At 40.3% G+C, this 16,893-nt stretch overlaps 3 protein-coding genes across 5 annotated transcripts in view; 2 read left to right on the top strand and 1 right to left on the bottom strand.

The window, feature by feature from the left end:
• The first annotated feature begins 33 nt into the window (after nt 1–33).
• Nucleotides 34–8,396, top strand: slc3a1 (solute carrier family 3 member 1). The gene is made up of 10 exons (XM_085477251.1): nt 34–1,838; nt 2,586–2,765; nt 2,892–3,037; nt 3,181–3,306; nt 3,706–3,825; nt 6,125–6,249; nt 6,580–6,781; nt 7,314–7,496; nt 7,736–7,861; nt 7,964–8,396. The coding sequence occupies exons 1-10, from the start codon at nt 1,409–1,411 to the stop codon at nt 8,393–8,395; spliced, it is 2,070 nt and encodes a 689-aa protein (XP_085333377.1). The 5' UTR covers nt 34–1,408; the 3' UTR covers nt 8,396.
• Nucleotides 7,561–16,844, bottom strand: prepl (prolyl endopeptidase like). 2 transcript variants are annotated; one of them, XM_085477249.1, is made up of 15 exons: nt 16,474–16,840; nt 14,393–14,521; nt 14,140–14,206; nt 13,770–13,950; nt 13,606–13,694; nt 13,379–13,505; nt 13,085–13,301; nt 12,404–12,595; nt 12,027–12,239; nt 11,628–11,803; nt 11,210–11,426; nt 10,894–11,043; nt 10,287–10,413; nt 9,164–9,252; nt 7,561–8,685 (listed from the first exon to the last, which is right to left on the bottom strand). In XM_085477249.1, the coding sequence occupies exons 1-15, from the start codon at nt 16,603–16,605 to the stop codon at nt 8,608–8,610; spliced, it is 2,184 nt and encodes a 727-aa protein (XP_085333375.1). In that variant the 5' UTR covers nt 16,606–16,840; the 3' UTR covers nt 7,561–8,607. The 2 variants fall into 2 exon arrangements, with proteins under 2 accessions (XP_085333375.1, XP_085333376.1); XM_085477250.1 differs by lacking the exons at nt 7,561–8,685; nt 9,164–9,252; nt 10,287–10,413 and adding an exon at nt 10,420–10,761 and having other exon boundaries at nt 16,474–16,844.
• camkmt (calmodulin-lysine N-methyltransferase) overlaps nt 16,245–16,893 on the top strand; it is a 124,567-nt gene continuing 123,918 nt past the window's right edge. The window contains exon 1 of one of the 2 annotated variants that reach the window (XM_085477256.1): nt 16,245–16,431. The gene's annotated coding sequence lies outside the window, so the exon portion shown is untranslated. Of the gene's footprint in view, nt 16,432–16,462; nt 16,529–16,893 lie in introns of those variants that run through there. The other variant, XM_085477257.1, reaches the window with a different exon arrangement.

Below are 16,893 nucleotides of genomic sequence, written 5' to 3'. Positions count from 1 at the left end.
GGGCCGGGTTGAAGGTTTGCATTCCCTGTGGGCTTTTTAGCATAGACGTGTTTCTGGTCACTCTTTATATACAAGTAGAAGTTCTGTACAAGAATAAGTTAACATATAGGTCAGAAAAGAGAGCAGTAACTCTAACATTAAGATTGAAAGACTGACACAGGCACACAAATGTGTCAAGGGTTCTTTTTTTTTGTAATTTATCATAAGTCACAAGATTGTAAATCAATGGCAAGAATAATACAAGATTGATTCCTAGAAATCTGTGATGCTGTAAAGTGCAAATTAAAAAGGAATTCTATCATTTGTAAATCTTAAAACCATGTATTTTCTTCACAAGGGAAAATAGAAAACATCAAATGCTTAAAGTGAAAAAATGTAGCATTAAAAAAAGTCCCTGAAATGTTTAGACATTTTTAGCATCCCTTTTTCTCTCGACAACAGTTCATTAACTTGTAGGAGCTGAGACCAGTTCCAAAGGTTTTCAGTTTGATCTTTAATCTGTATGGAGGGCTCAGGGGTTAGAGGTCACCAAAAACACACTGCTAGTACAGTTAAAGCATACCTGGGTAAAGAAAATAATGTAACACTATGAGTCATGGATTGGCCTCACCAGAAGCTGGACCTCAACATTACTAAAACAATGTGGGATCATCTTGATAAGGAACTCTACAAAAGGCAGCCAACATCCAAAGAAGAGCTTTGAAACGTTCTTTAAGAAGCCTGGTCAACCATTCCTAAAGACTTCTTAAAAAATTACAAAAATGCTTATCTACGAGAGGCTGTGTTAAAAATAAATAAAGGTGATCACACCAAATATACACTTTAAGATTTGTGAGAACAAAGTCTAATGGGCCGGATTGGAGACTGTGTCTGTCCAATTTTGGCCCCAGAACTTTAAGTTGGACACCCTTGATTTAGGTTGTATTTTATGTATATTTTTTCAGTTTAGGATCTGTGAGCTGTGAAAGGAAATGTTAATCAACACGTTGTGATGCGTTTTCTAAAGATCAAAGAAATGGAGTAGCTCTTGGGGTTTTGAAATATCTTCTGTATTTTAATGTTGGTGTTAAAGTTCACAAATCCCAAAATAGGAAACCCATTTAGTTCAGCTGCATCTTTATCGCCTACAATATTAAAAGGCATCTTGCACCTTGGTGCTTTTGTTTGGTTCGGAAGTAACTGATGTCTCAGTCGTAGTTAATACTGTGTACTGAAAAAAAACGCTAATCTGTAACCAGTCCCATCAACGCTCCACTTTCCCACATTCCACAGGTGTGTCAGAGACAGGCTCTACTCCGTGTACTATGACCCTCTGACTGTAGTCATATATTTAATGTACGCTCTCCGAGTCACTCATTGTTCTTGAGGCGAGCTACACAACCCGACACGGTTCGTTTTAACAAACAACATGAGTTATAGAAGCGACTCCGACAGCGTGGAGCTCGGGGAGTGCACCAGAAACCCGGGTTATAAGGATGCAGACGGAGACGGGCCAGCAGCGAGGGACAACATCAGCGTCTCCGACAGCGAAGAGAAGCGGGACTCCATCGGCGTGAAGCGGCTCTCAGACGCGCGAGATGAGTACACGCAGATCAAACCGTACGCCGGGATGCCTAAGGAGGTGCTGGTGCTGTACTCCTCTAAAGCCCGGTACCGAGTGCCCCGAGAGATCCTGTTCTGGCTAACGGTGTGCTGCACCCTGGCTCTGGTCGCGGTCACCATCGCGGTGATCGCGCTTTCTCCGAAGTGCCTGAGCTGGTGGCAGGCCTCCCCGGTGTACCAGATTTACCCCCGGTCCTTCAAAGACTCCGACGGGGATGGGGTGGGAGACCTCAAAGGTAAGACACCCAAAGCACTGCTGCAAGCTCCTAACCCTGACTATTCGAAGATTTTCATTAAAACAGGTGTTTTTATGGACGACACCAATGACGCTCCGCTTCCAACAGTGGAAGGCACATGCTGTTACACTTTTGAGTCACTTAGAGCGTTTCCATATTTTAATGTGCATTTCAAACTACTGTACTTTTAACACCTTTAGGCCATATTATAAATACTTCCCCATATACTCTTATAGATTTGAGTAGCCTACTATTGAAATCCTGCAAAATCGCTGTGAATTTTTTTTGCCAGATAAAGCCTCCTATGAACTCTCCAGGCTTCATTTTTAAAAAACAAAACAAAAAACAATGTAGCACCCTTTCTGAGATTGTGGATTTACAAAAATTTGGCAAAGTCCTGGTAGATTTTTTTTACTCTGTCAACCTAACAGCTGCTCTTATCAATTTCTTATATTTGGTCACTTATACAAGGGTAAATTATTAACTTTATTTAACCATTCGCAAAGTATACAAAGGGAATGGTAAAACTGCATCTCGTTGTTTTCAATGGCTCATTTATAATATTAAATATGCAGATGCTTTTTAGAGGGAAATGACAGCTGCTCTCACTATATTGCATTATTTCCTATAAAAATTTACTAATGCAATGCAGAATTATCTTTTCCTATCCATAGTCCTTCAGTTTATTAGGAATCTGAATTTCAGCACCGAGTGGTTACAGTAGATCCTGTATCTCCTGTCTGACAGGCATCAGGGAGAAGCTGGACCACTTTGAATACCTTAACATCAAGTCAATTTGGATCAGCCCTTTCTACCGTTCTCCCATGAAAGACTTTGGGTATGATGTGGAGGACTTCCGTGATATTGATCCACTCTTTGGAACCATGAAGGACTTTGAGGACCTCCTGGCAGCAATGCACAGCAAAGGTGTGCACTTTGAATACCCTTGTTTATGTGAAAATGTGGAGCTAGAAGGTGGTTTTGGGGGGTAAGATTGTTTTTTATAGCAGGCTGCATGTCTGACACACAAATACCCATCTCCATTTCCACCAGGTTTGAAGCTGATCATGGATTTCATTCCAAATCATACCAGTGATCTACACCGCTGGTTCAACTTGAGCCGGACTAGAGATCCTCACTATGAGGATTATTACGTCTGGACTGACTGCAAACCAGACGGACCGAAGCCTAATAACTGGGTTGGTGCTTGTACTGTTATTTTCTACCTGGTCTATGATTTTGTCTTCTGCACATTTTCACTGAACCTTCACCAAGTTCATAGTACTAAAAAGGTGCAATGTACTGGAATTTAGATCAGATTTGTTTCCCATCTTGCACTCAGGTGAGTATCTTTGGGAACTCATCATGGACATACGATGAAGTTAGAGGGCAATGCTACCTCCACCAGTTTCTCAAGGAGCAACCAGACCTGAACTTCAGAAACCCAGATGTCATCAAAGAGATGATTGTAAGATTACTGGAACATGCAGTGACACACACACAGACACACAAAAGCTCAGCTACTGACTCATTTCTTAAAGTACATTCAGTGATGCATGTGCTAAAATCATGTGTTTTCTTCATCTGTTCTGTCTTTCACTGTATTATCATTTTTGTGTCCTTTGTCCACATTTAACAGTAATGTGTGACACACTGATTATACACTAACTTGTACCAGTTAACCTATGTTTTTAATTGTGGCTGCACACAGCGCAAAGTACAACAGAAGCAATAATGGGCTGTACATAAACATTTCTACTCAACTGTCTTTGTTATAGTTGAATGATTTTATCTTTCTGCAGCCTTTTCACACATAATGTAGATGCCAGTTTAATTGCTCTATATACATTTCCCCCCTCAATTTTAGGATATAATTCATTTCTGGCTGGAGAAGGGAGTGGATGGCTTCAGGATGGATGCAGTGAAGCACATGCTGGAGGCTCCACACATGAGGGATGAACCACAGGTTGATCCAAACAAACCACCCGTGAGTGTTAAACTACACATCTAACCTCATTGGTTTTGTTGAGTTCAGCTAAAATCAATAGATGGGCACACTGAGGTCATACTGAGATAGACAGAAATAACAAAAACATATCTCCAACAACACTACACCACCACCACTAGCCTGAACCTTTGATAAAAGTCATGATAGATCCATGCTTTCATGTGAATTGTAACCTCAGTTTACAGGAGTGACAACCAGCGTGATCTTCTGCTGCTATAGCTCATCTGCTTCAGGGTTCAAGTTTTTCGGTATTCAGAGATGCTCTTATGCACACCTTATTTGTGATGATGTTATTTGAGTTACTGTTGCATTCATATCCGCTCAAAGCAGTCGGGCCATTTTCCTCTGACATAAAAGCGCTAGGTTTTCAAGCATTTTTAAATTGGGAGTTGTTATGATGCAAAATCAATTTTAAGATTATGCATTTGTTTTGGTAAAAGATTAACCACCAGGTTAATTTACCCCTAAGTCGGGGCTCATTTTGCCCAACAGCCACCACGTTGGAAAAAGAAAACCAGAGCCACGTTTTGGCTAAAGCAATCACACGTGTTTACTCACTGGCACTTCATCAACATGTGATATAACTTTATAACCTAAGATAAATAGCTTTTGATGTGAAACTGATAGATGATATCTGTTATGCCAATAAAAACTTCGACAGGCAAAAAGCATTCTATAGTGAAAAACTTTAAATGTGGTTCAGAGGGTTGTGAAGCTCATCTGTAACCGGAAGGTTGCCCTTTCGATCCCCCAAGCTCTCTCTGTCCTGGTCGTTGTGTCCTTGGGCAAGAAACTTCACCTACCGCCTACTGGTGTTGGCGCGATATGGCAGCCTCGCTTCTGTCAGTCTGTCCCAGGGCAGCTGTGGCTACAACTGTGGTTTGTGAATGTGAAAGTGAATGAATAGTGGAATTGTAAAGCGCTTTGGGTGCCTAGAAAAGCGCTATATAAATGCAATCCATTATAAATATCTACTTCATCTATAAGGTTCTTTGTTCTGCAGTAAGTTGAAAAAGGAAAATGCTCAACAAATTTGGGGTTGAATGACAAGAACTGTGCATCGTTGCTCATATAAAGGTGGTGGATGAACTTAACAGTTCTAAGAATCCAAGCTGTAACTTAGAGTTATGCAGGCATAATTAGATTTTATTGACTTATGTAATATCTGAAATGTCAGAGTCCAAAATTTAACGATCTGATCCATGAAAGCAGCTTTACTGAAGAAGCACTTTCCCTTGTTGCTAGTAGAAAAAATTAATCAAAAGCTGAGTGGGACTGTTCACACTGTGTATGATGTATCACTGATTATTTATCTCTAGCTGAAATGTCAGCTTCATAATCATGTGAAGAACACACTGTTTGTGAAACTCAAAGGGTTCGTGATACATGCTGAATTAAGGTCAAAGAGGCTGAAGATATTTCTCACAGGGGAAAGATTAGAAGCAAAGGAGCATATTTTGGTGGATTAGCAAGTCATTGGAGTTTACTTACGACTGCAGGGTAAAACCATAACACTGGGACTCTTTTACTCACTGATGACCGAGAATTTATACCCACAGATTTGCAGTTAGGTTACATTTTTTACAGTCTGATCATGTTTAACCACGAGGTAATCTTTAAACAAAACAACACTAACTCTTTGCCATCTTAGAAACAGTAATTCATTTTTACAAACCACTGGAACTACAATTCTGCAATTGAGAAAGATATGTAAAAGTTGTGTTAAGAATTTTATCACATCCTTAGTCGTGATTCAGCTAAATATGAATCAGAAACCATCTGTCTCTACATTATTGCTTTAGTGGTTTATGCTGTGGTTGCTGTTGGCTGAATGGTTCACTTGCCTGTTATTAGGCCAGCTTAATGGCTTGAGATTATCTTTCACAAAAAGACATGCACATTAGGTGTAATTTTAGAACTGTGACATCACTGTCTCTGTGCAGGTCTATGGCTCATTCCCTTAAATCTGTAAACCCAATGCTTTACACTCTGGTAACACCAATAGTTGTCCAGTGAGTCAGATTTCCTCAGCGCCTCCATAATTAGAACTTAACAAGATGTTTTTTCTTCCTTTGCCTTTCTCGCCCATTTTATTTGGACAGTTACAAAAATAACAAATCTGAAGAATTAGCAGAAACTTTCTTAATCCACAGTTTCTCACTCAGCAAACTTTGCTCAAAGAAAATACAAAGTCTAACTCCAGCACACAGCCTGAAAGTAGCTAAGCTATACTAAAATTGCATAATCACTACATAACCTTATACATATTTCTATCCAGGAGTTGGTAACTACAGAGTGGGATCTTCACAGTGACTACACCACCAGTCAGGTGGGCTTGCATGACATACTGAGGGAGTTTAGAGCACAGATGGACATCTACAGTCAAGAGCCTGGCAGATACAGGTAGGAAAGTGATTAAGTGCATTCAATATTACTATGGCAGAAAACTACCTGTAATTATTATGTCACAATCATCCTTAATTTTAAAGACCTTTTGCTTATGCAATGCACTAATGTTCAAACCAAACGATTTCATTAAATCATTTGGTTTGAAATGATTTAATGAAATCTAGAATAAGGAATTAAGCCCAGATTTTTAAATGATTTCAAATAAGGACACACTGGTATTTTAGAGTAAGATAAACAAAATCAGCTAATGGACGATATCTTGACATAAGTCATCGTGGTTTCTGTGTCATATCACATGCTAAATAAATTCCTCCTGTGCTGCAGATTCATGGTAACAGAGTCATACGATTATGAAGAGGTGTACAAGACCATGATGTACTATGGCACCAGGCTGGAAAAGGAAGGTGACTTCCCCTTTAACTTTTACCTGCTGGATCTACCCCACAACACCAGTGGAGTATGGGCTAAGCATCTGGTCCACCTCTGGATGGGCAACATGCCCAAAGGAAAATGGCCCAACTGGGTGGTGAGTTCTTAAACTCATATTTATTTCCTCGCTTTTTACAATTGTAAAAACCACAGGATCAGTAGCGTCATGTCCTGCATACTGTGGCACATAACATGCCGAAATCATGTGTCGGCAGCATTCATAAGAATGAACTGTCGAGTCATCCTTAGTAGACTGTCTGCCTGAGATCATGCTTCTCACACTTGTGTTGTCATATCTTTCAAACCACAGGTCGGTTTATGTATTTGTTAATCATCAACCCCTTTGCAGTGACAGTTTGACAAACACTAGGCAATGAAATTAAATTTGTCAAAAACACTCCTGTAAAGCTAAATAATTAGAAGCTGAGTAAAAGTAAATTAAGCATGTTTATTTTCTGTAATTATTATTGATTAGGCTCAAAAGTATAGCCTTCTTACTTTATGTGCATCTTCAGACTTTAGCACCTAACACATATTAAGAAAACAAATATGTTTCAGCCCACCTCCTTACTTCCTAATTTCTTAATCAACCCTTTGTCTTGTTTTTCTCTTACCTACACTGTTATCAGGTTGGAAACCATGACAGGACTCGGATTTCTTCCAGTGCTGGTCGACTCTATGTTCGTGCCATCAACATGCTGCTGCTGACCCTTCCAGGCACAGCCACCACCTACTACGGCGAGGAGATCGGCATGGAGAACATTAACGTGACAGCAAGTCAGATACAAGACCCAGCCGGCAAATACAATACAGTCAGTACTGTGCACACACTGAAGAAACCTTTAAACCCTCACTGTCACACATCTCTGTGAGAGGTCCTTAAAAATAACCAGTTTAATGTCATTTTATTAATAACAATAAATAAACATAAATATAACAACATAAATGTCTTTACTTTAAAGGACATTTTTGCAGTCTTGTTGTATCTAATACACTGGCGACTGTATACATGAGCAAATATACCAAAATGATTCCTCTGCTTTCACTGCAGAGTGCCAGTCGAGACCCTCAGCGTTCTCCATTGCAGTGGAATGCTGACACGAACGCAGGTTTTAATGAGAAAACAAATCTCACCTGGTTGCCACTACACCCCGATTATGAAACGGTCAACGTGGAGGTATAGATCTGTTTTTCTAATGTTCAACTTTGAAGAAAGATCGTTTTCTTATGTGTATCATTCTATGGTTCATCTGTCCTCCTCCCATTCCTTTATTCCCAGGCCCAGATGAAAGATGATGGTTCTGTTCTGGCTCAGTACCGCTTCCTGAACACCCTGCGTCAATCAGAGCTCCCCCTTAACCGTGGATGGTTCTGCTACGTCCACGCTGATGCCAATGTCTTCTCTTACATCAGAGAGCTTGATGGAGTTAAGCGAGCTTTCCTCATAGTGGTTAACTTTGGTAAAGAATCAGCTGTCACAGATCTCTCCTCTGTTCGTGAGCTGCCAGACGAGTTGAAGGTGCTGATGAGCACCACCATAGCCAATGATGGCAAAGTGTTTCCGAAGTCTCGCATCCAGACAGAAGTAGGAGAGGGTTTGGTGATTCAGTACTCCACCAACACTCGGTTTAATCCCAACCATCCTGAAGAGTGCTACATCTCTGAGAAGGCTTGCTATTTGGAGACCATAGACATACTTTATAAATGCTAGTAAAAATGGAGATGAGTATCCAATAACTGCTGTATTACAGAAACCATCAAAGCATTAAGATTTTTCTCTGGTGTTTCCTCTAGAAGGTAGTGATTTCTTATCTTTGAAAGTGTAATTGCTGTTATTATTATTAGATTTGGGCACCAGTCTGTCTAGTTGCCGTGATGGAAGATGCTCTGTTTTTCATGCCCGACTGCTTCTTCATAGCCTCGCTATCTTCTCCGCTTGCGTGGAGGCCGAGGAGGGTCCAGGCCAAGCTCCATGTACAGAAATGCAAGCTTGAGGGCTTCCTTTGTTATGGAATAAAAAACAACAAACAGTATGTATCTGTCATCACCCATCCAAGTGCTAAAACTCAAACTTTTACATTCATAAGGCAAATTATAGATTATATATTAAGAAGGCTTTCTCAGATTTGGCTGTTTATCACACACGTACATGACGTCATGGTGCATTTGTAATAAACAAAATCACATCTACAGGTAAAAGGACTCCTTAATTTAACTGACTTTGTACCTCAATTTTAAAGCTGTGAGACAGATAGTATATTGCAATCAAGCGCTTGCTCTGTGCTTACTAATATTTCATGTCTCAGTGCTGGTGTGCATTCTGATGGGACATTAAGAACTCATAATTTTCAGAAAGTAAAAATGTCTCATACCAGAAAATATTTGTGTCCAATTTTCAGATAATTTGTCCTTAAAAAGACTGCAAAATAAAAACATCGATCTTTTCAAGAAGGTTTCAGCTTCAGGAAAATTAATTTACCTCCTCCAGCATTAGCTCAAAGTCTTCTGTTCCAAGGTGATTTGCTCCAGGTTGGATATTCAGAGCTATGTTTGGTGCTGGTTTACACTCTAAAATTAAACGTACACAAAGAGATTCAAGAGCCAAGTACGGGCAGAAGACAATACTTAAAATTAACATTTTCTTTAAAATGTTCTTTTCTCTGCTCCCCTTCTCTGCCCATTTCCCCCCCAAATCATCTTTTTCAGTCTTCTGTCTTTGCTTTCACTCATTTATCCTCCCATCTGATATCCCCCTGCCTCCCCTCCCTGTCTCTGTGGTATGGACTGTTTCACAAGTGCGGTCTTGACCTTGACAGCTCCCAGTCTGTGGCGTCTAATCTCTTGCTCTGATACACTATCTCTTTACCATGCTAATGGGCCTGCCCACCCGCCTGGATGTGTCTATGCCATCAGCACTTTATCAAAGACTCCGGAGAACAGAGAGAGACAGATTAGGGAGACATATACACACACACACCACACACACAGACACTTAAGCTGCCTGGTGTATGTGTGAACAACAGAAAAGTGAGCGAGGGTAACGGAGAGAGATAATGTGTGCATTTGAAACAGGAGCAGAGGAGGCAGTGCGAGAGAGAGGGGTGTAAATAAGGAGTACCACCAACGTGGTGAAGGGAGATTATAAGTGAGAGGGAGAAAGAGCCTGTCAGGGGGAAATTAGAGCAATTAGCTGACACACACACACACACACACACACACACACACACACACACACACACACACACACACACACACACACACACACACACACACACACAAAACGCATGTATACACAGAGGCAAGCTTTACTACAAGGTGACCTATGCAACATTTTGGTCATCAACTTAAATGCTGTTAGCACTCCCCCTGACAGATAGCCATGCATCTGCTACTGCTACCTCTCCCAACATGCACACTGAAACTACTATTGGGGGATGACCCTATGCTATTAAAACCTCTGATCATGCAGAAATTACTCCTAAAAAGACGAGGACAATGTATGCTGAGATGCACACAAAGACAAATGCACACCCCCATAGAATGAGGTACTCAAACACACAATAACATGCATGGCTGCATACTTGGAGAAATGACTTGATTACCTGACTTTGGCTTCATGCTGGAGTGTGTATGAACGGCTTTCTTTAGTTGTTCAGTGTATTTAAAGACGCCTGCCAGAGGAACCATGTTGTCACCACTGTAGGCTGTCAGCAGCATCGATGGGTAATGCTGTATCACACAAACACAGACACACACACACGCATTTTAAATTACATACTGTAGTTTACATTATGTTTACCAAATGTATTAATTATCAATGGCCCTAAATGCGTCCCTACAGTGTTTCATGGAATTAAACCAAACATGAAATAGATGTCAGTTACCTCGCATTAGGTACAGGACAATTTTTATTGCATTGGAAATTTGAAATCAAATACACCAACCTGGTCCACCTACAGGTAAGACTGAGTCCCAGAAAGGTTGGGACTCACCTGCAGTTTCTTACCTGCTCAAAGCATCCGTCAATGCATTTGATCAGCATTCAACTATGATTGAGGTGATTGAAACACGTATGTGCTAATGCAAACAAATGTATAAAGCAAAACATTACATGAAGTGGTAACACAAACAAAAAGACTATTTTCTGTTAAGCCAGTTAAGAAAAATATAGCTGCATTTTATTTTTATATTCTGTTTTCCTCTCCATACCTGAGGAGTGATGTTGTGAAGGGGACAGTAGGAGGTGATGATATGTCTGTGTTCTGGGTTTCCCACTGGGTCCCCCCATTCATCTCTATCCTCTAAAGTTAGAGGCAGGCTGTGATCCTCCATAGTCCCTAACACATCCAGAAACGGAGCCTGAAAACAGGAAAAGGTGTGGTTTTGGAAGTGTTTAGCTCACATTTTTACTACAAGTAACTATAGAGAGACTTAGTCAAGAATATTCATCATTTTGGTCAATTTAACAACAATGTTGTATGGTTCAGGGTTTAAGCACAAAACCTCCAACGATTTAATTTCTTACCTGCAGGGTGACAGCCCGCATCAATAGTGGGTGTCTGTTGCACAGAGCTCCCACTGGCACAGCCCCAGCACTGCAGGCTGTAAGAGCGGTGAGAGAAGGAGAGGAGACTCCTAAGGAGAAAAGGTGATGGAGACAGGCTTGGAGGTCCTCAACTCCTCTCCGCTTCCCTCCCACGCAGGCTTGTCTGTGCCAAAAAAGGCCACGCTCCCCTCCACCTCTACAGAGTGTAAAAGCAAAGAACAAGTTACTTCAACTCATGGGGAGCACAAAGTTTGAATTACATATTTCACTTGCCCCCTATGACGACAATGACTTGTCTGTCATTTCCCTGTCATTTTGGTCATATAAAGCATGTCTCTCATCATAACTTTTTGAGCCAACAGGGTTTGGTTAGCTTCCTAGAGGAGTGACATTATACCTGACATGGCAGTAGGCCAGAGCCCAGCTCTGCTCCAGCATCACTTTTTTCTCTGGGTAGAACTCCATGTTAAGATCTCTGCCATAAGCACCATAGACATGGACCAGCAGCGGTGCCTGTCTCAAATGCTCCACAGGTACTGTATGAAACAATGTCACAGGCACAAAGGTACCGTCCTACAAAAACACACAGAGATGCACTTTCAGACTAAAGGAATTAATGGTAAATTATCTAAAAATAAGTCTATAAAATTTGTTACAATTATACGCCCCTGTGTTAGGTGATGATGTATGAAGAAGCACAAAATGCCCTTCTCTGTATGGTGATAAATGCTAAATGCTTAGAGCCCTGCTGAGATTGTCTTATTATTTGCGCAAATTATATTTCAAGTTTCCTCACTTGGCTGCAGGCCTCCAAGCGCGTAGTGATATAATCAGCTTGGTTCTCTGGGGAGGATCCATCTCCAGTGCCTGATAAAAGGAGCCCATTCTCAGGGTGTAGACAGTATGGAACCGGCGGATGGACTGGAGAGGATATCAGGAATTCTAGCATATTTTGTTGGTCAGCCAAGCCTGGTTTCTTGGTTTTAATGGCACAAGCCCAGGATGGAAGCTTTAGCATGAGTGTAGAAATAAAAAGCTTTGAGAATATATTAATAACACTAAACCACAAACCCATAAAATTACAAAAAGTAAAGACTAAGAACAACCAAAAGGTGGTTAAAGTCTCAAACGCTAACAAGCACATAAGTATGTAAGAAATTGTGTAATAATTACCTGTACTATGTATGCATTCTTGGGGTGGATCAGAGGGACCACAATGAGAGCTAGTTCACTAACTGGCGTTCTTGCAACCAACACACAATGGTCTCCAACCACGTCCATGTCTTTAATTGTAGTGCCAGGTTCAGGCGCAAACAAAGAGACCCAGGAATCCATTGATGGCTCTGAGACAGGAGCCTGAACCACCTGGAAATTAAATGGAAAGATGAATCTCCTTCACTGAAAATCAGTGTTTTAACTGGATATTAAATGTAGCACTCTGTAAAATACTACTGGTAAGTTAATAGAGCAAGTTGTGAATAGAGACCAATTGAAACAGAACATAAGGAAAATTATAGCATGTCAAAAGACAGAAACCTTTTTAAACCATTTTAACTTCTGACATTTTGTTTTCCATGTGCATTTGAAGAGAAAGTGAACAGTAGGTAAAAGCAGGTATACTCCTGTAGTTACAGAGTACACTGCATTCATGCCTGAGTCTGAATTATACCTGGTAAGTTCTGCTAGTCATTATGTATTTATATATGTGTATTTTTGTCTGCATTATTCCTTATATTGTCACTATAGGACCAAACACTTATCCAGGTTTCCTTGGTAATGATGGGCAATCACTCATGTAAAATCTAAAAATACTAATATATATATACACACACACACACACGGGACACACTATACCTGATATTCTTGTCCAAGCCCTGTATTTGCCAGTATAATAAGCCGACCTCTCCAGTGCTCCACGTGGTACAGGAGATTGAGCTGGCGTGGCTGAACCACAAATGGATCTAAATTTGATGTTGCTATATCACTTAGCAGCACCTCTGAACTTGTCCTGCTGTTACAGTTGATGGTCAGGATCTGTCGGTCTCTGGTCAGGGCAACCTCCACAAACACACTGGGGAGATGTCAGCAGGTCAATTAGAGATGGTGTGGGAGTAGACGCAGCTTACATGCTGCATCGCTTACACTTACTCAGGCTGCATTTCCTCAAATACAGAGGTTATCCTGCTTCCACTGGAGGTGAGATCCAGACGAAACACTGCGCTGGAACGTAGACCTTCCAGAGTCGAGTAAAATAGTATCTCATCTGTGGCCCACTCTTCACACATGCACACAATAATATGCAGTATTTTAAGTTTTACATCAGTGCTCTTACCTGTAACACAACTGAAATGAATTTTTATTGTGCAAAAAATTACCAAAGCTAAAGACTTTCTCCAGGGTTAGTGTCACATGTTGGGGATGCAGAGGTAGGAATCTTCTCCTTTCAAGCCTCACGACCACACACCTGATTCATCACAAAATTAACATCCTCTTTCTAATTCAGTAAGTACAGTAGTTTAAAATGCCTTGTTTGATTTACCTCAGCTCTTCCGTGTGAGTACATTTTAGCGACGCTGCAAGATGCCTTTCCTGTGGGGATAGACGGATTCTCTGGACCGTCCACTGAAATCTTTGCTTTCTCTTATTATTTTCAAGTCCCGTCTTCTCCAACTCTCCAGAGATTTGTCTTAGATTCAACACCTGCTCTGGCTCCAGGTGACCTAAACACAGAAGAAATAAGTTGGAAAGATTTCTAATGATGGACTCCATAAAAAGTTGCACATGCAGTAACAGGGATATAGTAGAAAAAAAAATCCCTGTTGAGAAAATAGTCTTCTGCTGCTAAAATTTAGGCTTTCAGAGCTGCTAACATGAGCGGTTTAAAGACCCTCATCATGTTTGCTGCTTACTCTGTTTCTTGTCCATTCTGTATATCCCATCTTCTTCAGTGAAATATAAATGGTGATGTCCAGAGACCTTTGACAAGATAAATAACAACAACAGATATGATTAACATAATTTGAGGCTACCAAATAATCCTTTTCATGATATAGAAACTCAATTGCCAAACAAGTCATATTTATTGTTGTCCATCAGTCCCACTAAGATAATATTCAAAATCATTATAAAATAGACAAATCCAAAACAAAAGGGCATCCTCACCACTGAGTAATCAGGTATATTGGAGAACCTGTGGTATGCATCCTTTAATCTCCTCCTGAAATACTTCTGTAAGTCCCTGTACCTCTCGAGTCCGGAGCTTAGATGGTCAGACGATGATAACGAAGTATCCTAAAATAAAACAGCTTCAAAAATTACTGCAATATTCCTCCACCTATTTATTGAAGTGTCACAGTCTTTTTGAGTAAGCAAAGCACTACTGTACTTATAGTGTGAGCAATAGTTAAAGATACAATCGCTATGTTCAGCAAGTCATTGTTAGATAACCTGGCTGCCTAACAATGTCTGTTTTTGTGTAATTCTAAGGATTGACAAGGAGGTGACATGAAAAGTGTTCAATGATAAAACTTAAGTTTCGGGAAACGTGACTGTTTAACTCTGAAGTGAGCAAAACACCAGAAGATATGTTTATTGCTCTAATTGTGTTTATTAAATCTATACTGATTTTTTTTTTTTTTTATCAATGATGGAATTTATTAAAAAATAGATGCTATGATGTCATTAGTTACAGTTTTCAATTGTATGCAAAAAAACCCTGACTTTTAAACAGATATTTAAATTTCTTTCAGTAATTTTGGTCTGCTATTTGTTACAAAACTAATTATCCTAATTTGAATAGTATTAGAAAAAAAATATTATAAATCTTAAGCTAAATTTGAGTGAATCACTGTTAAAGTATACTGCTTTTATTTGAACATGACTGGCTACATATACTTTGATAAACCACAAATTATAATGAAGTCACCCCAGTGTTTTTTCATCCTTGATTACTTAATGCTTCTGTTTGAAAGAAAATATAATCCAAATTCACAAACAAATTCATTTTAGAGGTGTAATTAAAACACTTTGTGCAGAAACACTCAAAATTAAGATCTATTATGATCACATTCTTGAGTTTATAAATTCCCCAGTGTGATTGGCTGTATTGAAGCAGGTAGATGAGAGCCTGGAGAGGTGGGGGTATGCTTTGGGGAGAAGAGGTCAGCAGAAACAAGACAGAATACATGTATCTGAGTGAGAAAGAGACAGGTGTAACACTGAAGAGAAGATGAGTGAAGGTAGAGTTTAAACACCTGGGGTAAACCATCCAAAACGAAAAACAGTCCACACACAAAGATAGGTGAAGGAAAAAGTGAAGGTGTGGTGGAGTGGCTGGGCACGATATATCAAGGGTGATTTGTGACTGAAGGATAGCAGCAAGAGTGAAAGAGAAGGTTTAGTAGATGGTAGCAAGATCTACTATGATGCATGGTTTGGAGAGGGTGGTGCTAGCAAAAGGAAAGGAGGCAGAGCTGAAGATGATAAGATTTCCACTGGGAATGACCAGGATTAACAAGATTAGTAATGAGTACATTTGAGGAACAGCTCAGATTGAGCAGTTTGGAGACAAAGTCAGAGAGGCAAGGCTGGGATGGTTTGGACATGTGCAGAGGAGAGACAGTAAATATAGTGGCAAAAAGGATGATGAATATGGAGCTGACAGGCAAGGGGAAAAGAGACGATTCCTGGATGTAGAGAAGAAGGACATGCAGAGGGCTGGTGTGACAGGGATAGGGTGAGATGGAGGCCACTGTGGTGACACCTAAAGGGAGCAGCTGACAGTAGACAAAATAGTCCCATACGACTTTATATTTGTCTTGTCAAACCAATAGGCTAATTCCTATTTAAAACAATGATAGTGATGGCAATGTAGGAAAGGCTTTTATAAATAAATGACTGCGTTCATAAATGATCCAATTTGAATCTAAAGTTATTTTAAAATTCTAACCATTTGGATAGAAGAGCTTTGGGCATATTTATATAGTACTCACATAAACACATGCATAACAAAACACATAGGAGGCGTTTGCCAGCACAGCGAGCCAGATTCAGAGTGTCAATTTCAGCACTATGCCCTTATCTGTGTCTCCTTACAAGACTAGTTTTGTCAACCCGGCAGAAAGACACGGTTTTCAATAATGAATGAGTTAGCGTTATCAGCGAGACGGGAGACCAGCGTGTAATCCTGCACCAAGCCAAAGGTAAGTAAAAACAGCATCTTTAACGTTGAATGAACTCCTTACCGACGAGCAACAACGCTGAAGGGACCAGGAGAGCCATGTTTTCCGTTTACAAGCGGTTAGCTCCCAGAATTTTACCCGAAATTGCATCGGAACACGAGCAGATAAGAAAAACAAAGTCGATATACACGCCATGACAAATGTTTAACCGTTAATGAGATAAAATGAGCCGGTGACAGCGACGTTTGCGTGATTTTAATTAGCTACCGGTTACTATCAGGTACAGTTGGTCACATTTGCGACAGTTAGGGCATTTTAATTGCCCTATAATCCTCGCTGCTTTCTTCTACGTTAATTCTTCAGCTACGCACAACAGCCAGCGAGAACATTTTCAGGCACATGTACGATTTCCTAAACGAATACCCGCTTGATGACGTAGCGAGCAATGCCAGGCAAAACTAATCAAATCCGTTTGTGAGCAGC

The sequence above is a fragment of the Copadichromis virginalis genome, linkage group LG13, assembly GCF_057382275.1.
Source record: "Copadichromis virginalis isolate Kocher_CV1m ecotype Utaka linkage group LG13, C_Virginalis_male_GT1.1, whole genome shotgun sequence".
Taxonomy (NCBI): domain Eukaryota; kingdom Metazoa; phylum Chordata; class Actinopteri; order Cichliformes; family Cichlidae; genus Copadichromis; species Copadichromis virginalis.
This window is presented reverse-complemented; position numbering and strand designations above follow the sequence as displayed.